The sequence below is a fragment of the Ornithorhynchus anatinus genome, chromosome X1 (genome assembly GCF_004115215.2).
Source record: "Ornithorhynchus anatinus isolate Pmale09 chromosome X1, mOrnAna1.pri.v4, whole genome shotgun sequence".
In the NCBI taxonomy this organism is placed as follows: Eukaryota; Metazoa; Chordata; class Mammalia; order Monotremata; family Ornithorhynchidae; genus Ornithorhynchus; species Ornithorhynchus anatinus.
The window spans coordinates 111,212,091-111,222,410 of NC_041749.1; the positions used below are offsets into that span (position 1 = coordinate 111,212,091).

General features: G+C 46.2%; 2 protein-coding genes across 2 annotated transcripts; one reads left to right on the top strand and one right to left on the bottom strand.

The window, feature by feature from the left end:
• Positions 1 to 654: 654 nt before the first annotated feature.
• Positions 655 to 1,817, top strand: LOC100074467 (olfactory receptor 10H1-like). Its single transcript, XM_029051907.2, has one exon. It carries the CDS (start codon positions 800 to 802, stop codon positions 1,745 to 1,747), a length of 948 nt encoding a protein of 315 aa, XP_028907740.1. The 5' UTR covers positions 655 to 799; the 3' UTR covers positions 1,748 to 1,817.
• A 4,452-nt stretch (positions 1,818 to 6,269) lies between these two features.
• Positions 6,270 to 10,037, bottom strand: LOC100681972 (olfactory receptor 10H1-like). Its single transcript, XM_007670201.2, has 4 exons — positions 9,927 to 10,037; positions 7,851 to 7,912; positions 7,321 to 7,352; positions 6,270 to 7,225 (listed from the first exon to the last, which is right to left on the bottom strand). The coding sequence occupies exons 1-4, from the start codon at positions 10,035 to 10,037 to the stop codon at positions 6,270 to 6,272; spliced, it is 1,161 nt and encodes a 386-aa protein (XP_007668391.2).
• Between the last annotated feature and the right edge of the window lie 283 nt (positions 10,038 to 10,320).

A 10,320-nucleotide genomic window follows, 5' to 3' on the forward strand; every position in this document is an offset into this window, starting at 1 on the left:
TCTTGAGGAAGAGAGTTATCGGTTTCCCTATTTAAAATGGAAGTTCATAACCCTGCCCCTTCACCTTCCAGGAATCTGCTGAGCCCAGAGGAGTCATAGCCGTGTGGCTCCAAGGAAGGAGTGCTTAATCATCACATTAGGACTGTATTTAATATCAATCATAGTTACTGAGTGCTTACTGTGTGCAGAGTACTGTATTAAGCACTTTGGAGGATACAATATGACAACATATCAAAGCTGGTAGACACATTCCCTGCCCACAACAAGCTACAGCCTTACTGTTCCCAGTCAGCAACAAAGTCTGTGATGTCATGATACTTGCAGACAAGGCTAGGGTTTCAGAGTAGCAATAGTCCAGAACTGCCCTGGGCAAATATAAAAATGTTAAAGAAGGTGAATAAGAGCCAGGAATAGAATTCTTCCTGGACAGGTAGACAAGCACGGGCTTGGGAGTCAGAGGATGTGGGTTGTAATCCCGGCTCTGCCACTTGTCTGCTGTGTGACTTTGGGCAAGCCACTTAACTTCTCTATGCCTCAATTACTTCATCTGTAAAATGGGGATTAAGACTGTGAGCCCCACGTGGGACAACCTGATTCCCTTGTATCTACCCCAGGGCTTAGAACAGTGCTTGGCACATAGTAAGCACTTAACAAACACCATAATTATTATTATTATTATTAAGAACACTCACTCCAGGGTTCCCAGGATTAGAGGGAGAAAGGGTAGGGAATCATGTGGTTAATATATCTGGACTGACCTCAACTCTTCTCATGTTAAATCCTCCTAGTCTCAGCCCCCATGCCTGGAGAGAACTGCACCTTAGTATCCGAATTCATCCTTGTTGGCTTTTCCACATTACCCTCAAGGCTGCAGCCCGTTTTATTTGTTCTAATCCTGCTGATGTACTTGTCCACCTTACTGGGTACCTTGCTCATCGTGATCACAGTCCGGAATGAGCGCAAGCTCCAAACGCCTATGTACCACTATCTGTGCACTCTATCCCTCTCAGAAATCTTCTACACTTTCGCCATCATTCCCAAGATGCTCTCTGATTTGCTCTCCACCCAAAGGACCATCTCCTTTCTAGGCTGTGCCAACCAGATGTTTTTCTCCTTCACCTTTGGCTTCACCCACTCCTTCTTGCTCACCACCATGGGCTATGACCGTTATATTGCCATCTGCCACCCCCTTCGCTACAAAGTCCTCATGAGCCCTCAGAGATGTATGCAGCTGGTGGCCACCTCGTGCTTTTCTGGCTTGGTTATGGGGCTGGTGGTCACAGGTGCCGTTTTCCATTTGTCCTTCTGCGGACCCAATGAGATCCACCATTTTTTTTGTCATGTGCCCCCCATTGTAAAATTAGCCTGGGGGCACGTCTCGGTCACTGCCCTGGCGGTGGGGATGCTGTGTATCACAGCCTTGCTGGGCTGCTTCCTCCTCATCCTCCTGTCCTATGCCTTCATCGTGGCCACCATCGTGAAGATCCCCTCAGCTGAGGGCCGCCACAGAGCCTTCTCCATCTGCGTGTCCCACCTCACGGTGGTAGTGGTGCATTACGGCTTTGCCTCGGTCATCTACCTCAAGCCCAAGGCTCCCCGTGCCCTTGAAGGGGACACCCTGATGGGTGTCACCTACACTGTCCTCACCCCATTCCTCAGCCCCATCATCTTCAGCCTGAGGAACAAGGAACTGAAAAATATCCTAAAGAAAACCATCAAGGACTGTCTCTTCCCTCCAAGTATGTGAATATTCTGGCAGGACTCCACAGAGATGTCTCCTACTGAGGATTACTTCCTTTTCTTTCCTGGTACCTTGAAAATGGATAGATAGCAGGTAGGGTCTAATCCCGGCTCCCCCACTTGCTTGCTGTGTGACCTTGGACAAGTCACTTCACTTTTCTGTGCCTCAGTTTTCTCAACTGCAAAATGGGGATTCAATACCTGTTCTCTCTCCTACTTAGAGTATGAGCCCCATGTAGAACAGGGGGTATAACTGGCCTGATTAACTTGCATATACCCCAGCACATAGAACAGTGCTCGACACACAGTAAGCACTGAACTTACTGGGTCCCAAAGGCTAACTTAACAGTAATCGTTAGTGGTTTATGGTTAACGGGTTTGAAGCCAAGCTACTAACCAAGAACTAACATAGAAACATCTTTCCATTAGGCCACAAGGAAGCAGCATGGCCTAGCCGAAAGAGCACCGGCCTGGGAGTCAGAGTACCTGGGTTCTAATCCCTGCTCCACCAATTTGAGCTAGTCAACTTCTCTGTGCCTCAGCTTCTTCATCTGAAAAATGGGATTCAATACCTGTTCGCCCTCCTACTTAGACCATGAACCCCATGTGGGACCTGATTATGTTGTATCTGCCCCAGCACTTTTTACAGTGCTTGGCACATAGTAAGTGCTTAACAAATATTATTATTATTAGTATCCCTGGGGAATGAATCAGGCAGAAGTTGGAACACCGGGAAGTTGTAACTGTTGGACTAGAGACAGCCCTGTCGAAGAGGTGAGGAGCCTGCAAACCGTTCTAAGTAACCCGGTCCTCTCCCAGACTTCTCTATCACCGTGGATGGCACGGCCATCCTTCCTGTCTCTCAGGCCCGCAATCTCGGTGTCATCCTTGACTCGTCTCTCTCGTTCACCCCACACATCCTATCCGTTACCAAGACCTGCAGGTTTCACCTTTACAATATCTCCAAGATCCGCCCTTTCCTCTCCACCCAAACAGCTACCTTACTGCTACGGGCCCTCGTTATATCCCGGCTAGACTACTGTGTCAGCCTTCTCTCTGACCTCCCTTCCTCCTCTCTCACCCTGCTCCAGTCTATTCTTCATTCCGCTGCCCAGCTCATCTTCCTGCAGAAACGATCTGGGCATGTCACTCCCCTTCTTAAACAACTCCAGTCGTTGCCTATCAACCTCCGCTCCAAACAAAAACTCCTCACTCTAGGCTTCAAGGCTCTCCATCACCTTGCCCCTTCCTACCTCTCCTCCCTTCTCTCTTTCTACCGCCCACTCCGCACACTCTGCTCCTCTGCCGCCCACTTCCTCACCGTCCCTCGGTCTCGCCTATCCCGCCGTCGACCCCTGGGCCACGTCCTCCCGTGGTCCTGGAACACCCTCCCTCCTCACCTCCGCCAAACTGATTCTCTTCCTCTCTTCAAAACCCTACTTAAAACTCACCTCCTCCAAGAGGCCTTCCCAGACTGAGCTCCTCTTCTCCCTCTACTCCCTCTACCACCCCCCCTTCACCTCTCCGCAGCTAAACCCTCTTTTTCCCCGTTTCCCTCTGCTCCTCCCCCTCTCCCTTCCCATCCCCTCAGCACTGTACTCGTCTGCTCAACTGTATATATTTCCATTACCCTATTTATTTTGTTAATGAAATGTACATCGCCTCGATTCTATTTAGTTGCCATTGTTTTTACGAGATGTTCTTCCCCTCGACTCTATTTATTGCCATTGTTCTTGTCCGTCCGTCTCCCCCGATTAGACTGTAAGCCCGTCAAACGGCAGGGACTGTCTCTATCTGTTGCCGACTTGTTCATTCCAAGCGCTTAGTACAGTGCTTTGCACATAGTAAGCGCTCAATAAATACTATTGAATGAATGAATGAATAATGTACCACAGCTCTTAATGTTTTATTGTTGTTGTGTTAATTTATTCTTTTTACTACTACTGCTATTAGGTTAATTCTTCCCTATGGGTTGCCTTCCTCACCCCTTCCTTTTATAGATTGTGAACCCCCTTCTGGTCCAGAGACGGCATCTGAATGATTATCTTTGGGCCTTTTCCCACCCTAGGTAGAGTGCTCAGTGTTTCACACAAGTAAGTGATTAATTGATTAAGTAAATAAGTTAATGAAGTTGTGTTGGCTTGTGTCAGCATGAAACCCAGAATCTGTATCTCTTTGTCTTAGCTGCAAGTTATCTATATGTAACTTCATGCTGTTCCAATCTGAGGCAGTGCATTTTGCCTGGGTCTCTGAAGTGTTCTGCTTTGGTTTATAGATTTAGCTGGAATAGCAGGTCTGCTAATTATTTCAAATAAAGCCCAATGAGTTTGCCCTCTGAGAGCTCTGACTCTTTTCTTCTTGCTTGGTATTTTCCCTGCATATCCTGTCTCTGGCCTGAAGCTCTCTCCCTCTTCATATCTGACAGACCATCTCTCTTCTTACCTTCAAAGCCTGATTAAAACCACATAGCCTCCAAGAGGCCTTCCTTGACTAAGTCATCGCTTCCCCTCCTCTCTCTCTCTTCTGCTTCACCCTTGCACTTGGATTTGTACCCTTTAATCATCCCACCTTCAGTCCCATAGCACTTAGGCACATGTCTGTAATTCATTTTAATGTCCGTCTCCCGCTCTAGACTGTAAGCTCCTTGTAGAACACATGTCTACCAACTCGGGTATACTGGAGTCTTCCAAGCCTTAGTTCAGTGCTCTGCACACAGTAAGTGCTCAATAAATATGATTGATTGTTTGTACAGTTGTTGCTATTGGCGGGTTAAGGTTTTGCCCAACAGGGAAGGCTCTGGGCAGGGAGGCATGAGATCAGGAAGGGGAAAGCTATTCTATGACCTGTTAGACATGTTTGGCTGCTGGGGACAGGAGGCTCAGATTGGATGGACTCATGAGAGCATTTCTGTTGTGGACCAATGCCGCGATGCCGTTGGGGGTTAGGTTTACAGATAGTAAGAACTCCAAAAAATGGATATTCCAGTCAATCAATCAGTTATATTTATTGAGCATTTACTGGGCGCAGAGCACTGAACCAAGTGGTTGGGAGAGTACAGGATAACAGAGTTGATAGACATGGTCTCTGCCCACCATGATCTTATTGTCTAGTTGGGGGAGACAGGCATTAATAGAAATAAAATTAGGGATATCATCTACTCATGGATAATGGAAAATTGTGTTGTAGCCAATGTTCACTGCTGAAATGAGGACAAATAAACCGCTTGCAAAGGCCTCTCAGAGTTCCTGCCCTGCCATATCGTCGTTTCATAAATTGGTGAGATCATCTCTCATTTTCTATTTCAGGATTCTCCCATGTGATCCATTTGGGAGTGGGTCCTGGCCCTGGTCCTTGGTGTGTTATAGTGCCACAACACAGTAGAAGCAGCTTGGTCATTTGGAAAGAGCATGGGTCTGGGAGTCAGAGGACCTGGGTTCTAATCCCAGCTCTGCCAATTGATTGCTCTGACCTTGGGCAAGGCAATTAACATCCCTGTGCTTCAGTTTCCTCATTTGTAAAATACCTGTTCTCCCTCCTATTTAGACTTAGGGTGGGTACTAATGTTGAGGACATAGGAAGAAATAAAGACGAGTTCTTTGCTGGGAGCCAAGATGCCTGGGTTCTTAATCCTGCTTCTGATACTGGGAACCCCTGGGCAAGGCCTCTCTTCTCTCTGGGCCTGTTTCGTCCTTAAATCAGGAGCCACCGTCACCTTCATCTGGACGATCATCAGTGTCATAACTGTCAACTAGTCCCGAGAGGGTCTGTTCAGCTTCAGCTGCTCTTGTCCTGAGGAGTTTTTGAATGACCCCCTGGATCTGAGCCTTATTCAGCATAACCACCCAACCAAACAGAACTTGTTGGGAGAAAAAATTCAGGAACTGGGACTTTTTACTTAGTCACTTGAGAACACTTAGGAAGGTGTTTGACACATAGTAACGGCTTAACAAATACCATTATTATTAATGGAGAGGCCCAGGGAGGTGAATTCACTTCAGTCAGTCCCAAAATAGAATCCAACTCTCCTGATGCTCAATTTGAAGTTCTATTTTGTGTTCTGCTGCTTGCCTTTCTATGTATTCAAGAAGAACAAAAGTGCTCTAAATTGGGAGCAGATGTATCCAAAGACAGGAGCTCTGCATAACTAGAAGGCTTTGGACTTCCTCAAAAACATGCCCTAGAAGCCATTACTTGGTTGACCTGTGTAAGCTGTACCTACCTCTATCTTCTTGTACATTCAGTTCTCCTATAACACGGGAATTGTATTGCAGAATCCCACTTGAAAGAAAACTCAGGTTGTACTACTCACTCATTCATTAATTCATTCATTCCCTCCATGTCAGATGTCGTGCATGTGGCACAAACCGACACCACAGCGTGCTATATTTGAACAGGCTTGTGCTGAAGGAAGAACATTTCCTAATCCGCTGATGGTGTTCTAGCCGAAACACATGTTATAGAAGAACAGAGTGTATTTTCTAGCACTGTAGTCCATTCAGTACAAATGTCTCTGTAGTTCTTCTAGACCCTCATTTTTTTGTGTGTGGGAAGAGACCGTTCTTGAAGGTTTTCTTTAGGGCATTCTTCAGTTCTTTGTTCCTCAGGCTGAAGATGATGGGGCTGAGGAACGGGGTGAAGACGGTGTAGGTGACAGCCATCAGGGAGTCCCCTTCGAGGACATGAGTCTTGGGCTTGAAGAAGATGATGGACGCAAAGCCGTAATGCACCACCACCACCGTGAGGTGGGCCGCACAGGTGGAGAAGGTTCTGAGGCGGCCCTCAGCTGAGGGAATCTTCATGATGGTGGCCACGATGAAGGCGTAGGACAGGAGGATGAGGAGGAAACAGCTCATCAAGACTATGATACACAGCACCCCCACTGCCAGGGCAGTTAGCGAAACATCCCCACAGGCTAATTTTACAATGGGCAGCATATGGCAGGCAAAGTGGTGGATCTCATTGGGCCCACAGAAGGACAAATGGAAAACGGCAACTGTGACCACCAGCCCCATAACCAAGCCTCCTAAACATGAAGAGACCAGCAGCCAGATGCAGATCTGGGGCTTCATGAGGACACTGTAGCGTAAGGGATAGCAGATGGCCACATAGCGATCGTACCCCATAGTGGTCAGCAGGAAGGAGTGTGTGAAACCAAAGGTGAAGGAGAAGAACATCTGGTTGGCACAGCCTAGAAAGGAGATGGTCCTTTGGGTGGAGAGCAAATCAGAGAGCATCTTGGGAATGATGGCGAAGGTGTAGAAGATTTCTGAGAGGGACAGAGTGCACAGATAGCAGTACATGGGCGTATGGAGCTTGCGCTCATTCTGGACTGTGACTATGATGAGGAGGGTACCTAGCAATGTGGACAAGTACATCAGCAGGAAAAGCACAAAGAAGAATCCCTGGAGCCGGGGGAATGTAGAGAAGCCGATGAGGATGAATTCAGACACCATGGTGTGATTCTCCTTTAGCAAAAACGCTGCACCTGAAGGTTGGAGAAGGCAAGGGTAATGTGTAGGCTAGTAGAGACCTTTTATGGAACTGAAGCATCCAAACAGGCTCGAGGAGAAGAGCTCTGACAGTTGGAGTAGTAGGATCCATGCAGGAAATATCTGTGGAAGAGCCACTCCAAAATAGTGACCACAACTCAGTCAGTCAGTCAGTCAATCGTATTTACTGAGTGCAGAGCACTGTACTAAACACTTGGGAGAGTACAATAAAACAGTAAACACACACATTCCCTGCCCACAACAAGCTTACAGACTAGAGGGGATATTCAGGATTCTTGGCAAGGGGAATCATCACAAGGAAAATTAATTTTTGCAAAGCAACCTGAAAATATGTACAATAATAATTATAGTAATAATAATAACAGTGTTTTTTGTTAAGTGTTTACTATGTGCCAAACACTGAATTAAGTTGATCAAGGTCCACATGGGGCTGACAGTCTAATTAGGATTGAATCCCCATTTTACTGATGAGGGAGCTGAGATACAGAGAAGTTAAGTGACTTGCCCAGGCAGACAAGTGGCAGAGCCACGATTAGAATGCAGGTCCTCTGACTCCCAGGCCCATGCTCATTCCATTAAGTCACAATGCTTCATGTGTACCTTGACAGGAAGAAGTTGAAAGGTTTAACCAGAAAAACAAATGACTTCCCAATAACTGGAGACTGTTTAAAACAAGCAAACCACCAAACAAGTTAGGTAAAATGTGAGTCATAGAAAAAAAAAACCTATATGACCAGACAGAAACTGTAATGTTTAACTGGCAAAAGAGGATATCAGAGGAAAAAAGATTATCCTCTTAAAAATGGAGAGTATACCTACATAAGAATACCTGCAGAGAAGCAGCATGGCTCAGTGGAAAGGGCACGGGCTTTGGAGTCAGAGGTCCTGGGTTCGAATCCCAGATCTGCCACTTGTCAGCTGTGTGACTGTGGGCAAGTCACTTCACTTCTCTGTGCCTCAGTTATCTCATCTGTAAAATGGGGATTAAGACTGAGACCCCCACGTGGGACAACCTGATTCCCTGGTGTCTACCCCAGCGCTTAGAACAGTGCTCTGCACATAGTAAGCGCTTAACAAATACCAACATTATTATTATTAAGAATAGGAAAGTCCCTAAAGAGTGGCAGCTATGTACAAGCAGGAAATTAGGTGGATCAAAAAGGAGTTTGAAGGGCACCTGGAAAAGGATGCCAAAACTAATAACAAAACATTCTTTAAATGTTTCAGAATCAGGAAGCTGGCTAAGGAATTAATAGGACCATTTGATCATCATGAGATAGGTTCAAAACAAAACCAAGGAAATATTTCTTCACACATCAGGTGGCAAGCATAATTGACTTTGTTCCCACAGGAAGTTGTACAAACAAAAATATCAGTAGATATAGGAGGTCTTTGGATAAATTCATGCAGGAGCAGTTCATAACGTGTTACTAAGAGGGCCGTAAGGGATGTTTGAAGGTCCAATCATCATCAGAAGCAATGTGGCCTAATGGAGAGAGCACGGGCCTGGGATTCAGAGGAGCTGGGTCTTAATCTTGTCTCTGCCAATTGCTTGCTGTGTGACCTTGGATGAGTCACATAACTCCTCTGTGCCTCAGCTACCTCATCTGCAAAATGGGGATTAAATCCTCCTCCCTCCAACTTGGACTGTGTAACCTCCAAGTGGGACATGGACTGTGTCCAACCTGATAAGCTTATATCTACCCCAGTGTTTAGAACAGTGCTTGACACATAGTAAGTGCATAACAAAGAACCATAAAAAAGTCTTATGGATATTTAAGAGAGCAACCATCATACTCTTCCTTTGAGCATCCTGGACTGGATAGACTATTGGTCTGACAGAATATGTTCCTAATGCTGAGGGAAAGATTTAATGGATTAGACTGTGAGCCCGGTTTGGGCAGGGATTGGCTCTATCTGTTGCCAAATTGTACATTCCAAGCACTTAGTACAGTGCCCTGCACATAGTAAGCACTCAATAAATACTATTGAATGAATTTATGGATCTGGGAAATGGTGAAGAGGAAGAATAAGGTAGGCAAGTCCTTCTAGGAAGTGGAATAGGTATCATGGAAGTCTCCTTCGAGTTGGGCACTGAGATTCAGTGGTGGCTTGGAAAGGAAGCCTGGGTCTTCACTACCCACCCCCTGCCCTTCCCCTAGCTCTATTGGTTTCACTGCTATACCCTTCTAGCGGGATGGTTCTGGGACAGTGGTAATGGGTGGATGAGAATGCTCAGGGAAGAAGAGAGATGACAACCCCTGGCAAAAACAATCAAGGCATTTCAACCTCATTAGGGAGTGAGGCCCCCGTGGGCAGGGAACTTGTCACTTTATTATTTTGTACTTCCCAAGCACCTAGTAGAGAAGCAGCGTGGCTCAGTGGAAAGAGCACGGGCTTTGGAGTCAGAGGTCATGGGTTCGAATTCCGACTCGGCCACTTATCAGCTATGTGACTTTGGGCAAGTCACTTAACTTCTCGGTGCCTCAGTTACCTCATCTGTAAAATGGGGATTAAGACTGTGAGCCCCACTGGGACAACCTGATTCCCCTGTGTCTACCCCAGCGCTTAGAACAGTGCTCGGCACATCGTAAGCGCTTAATAAATACCAACATTATTATTATTAGTAGTATAGTGTACCACCCCAAGTGAGAGCTCAATAAATACTGCTGATACCTTTCCAGCTGCTAATATCACAGTGAACTTAAAAATGTCTTGAAAGCCAGCAGCACCATCTATGTACGAAGTCTTTTGCAGATTATGACCATCTATCAAAATCACATCCATACATCCTTGTGGCCGCTTCTGTTCCTTTGCTACATAGGGCTGTAGCCTTCGAGACAATTGTGATGGACACCACTGTTAGGATTTGAAGAACAAACAAGTTCTCTGGTGCAGGGACAGTTACGAGAAAGAAGAGCCATGGCTTAGAGGTTCCCCTCTACCTTCAGAGAGCCTTAAGAGGCTAGAGACTGCAAATGACCCACTTTCCCACCATGAGAAGTTTATTCCATAATGGCTAAATGACTTCTTGCCCTATGATCCAAATTGACCTGTCCAAATATTCCAA

Excerpts from the sequence above, each read along its gene's own strand:
- LOC100681972 (XM_007670201.2), bottom strand. The coding sequence starts at position 10,037 with ATGGATGTGATTTTGATAGATGGTCATAATCTGCAAAAGACTTCGTAC. Across the intron at positions 7,913-9,926 it reads TGATATTAGCAGCTGGAAAG|TCTCCAGTTATTGGGAAGTC; the intron begins GTATCAGCAGTA and ends TGTTTTAAACAG. Across the intron at positions 7,226-7,320 it reads TGGATCCTACTACTCCAACT|GTGCAGCGTTTTTGCTAAAG; the intron begins GTCAGAGCTCTT and ends TCCAACCTTCAG.
- LOC100074467 (XM_029051907.2), top strand. The coding sequence starts at position 800 with ATGCCTGGAGAGAACTGCACCTTAGTATCCGAATTCATCCTTGTTGGC.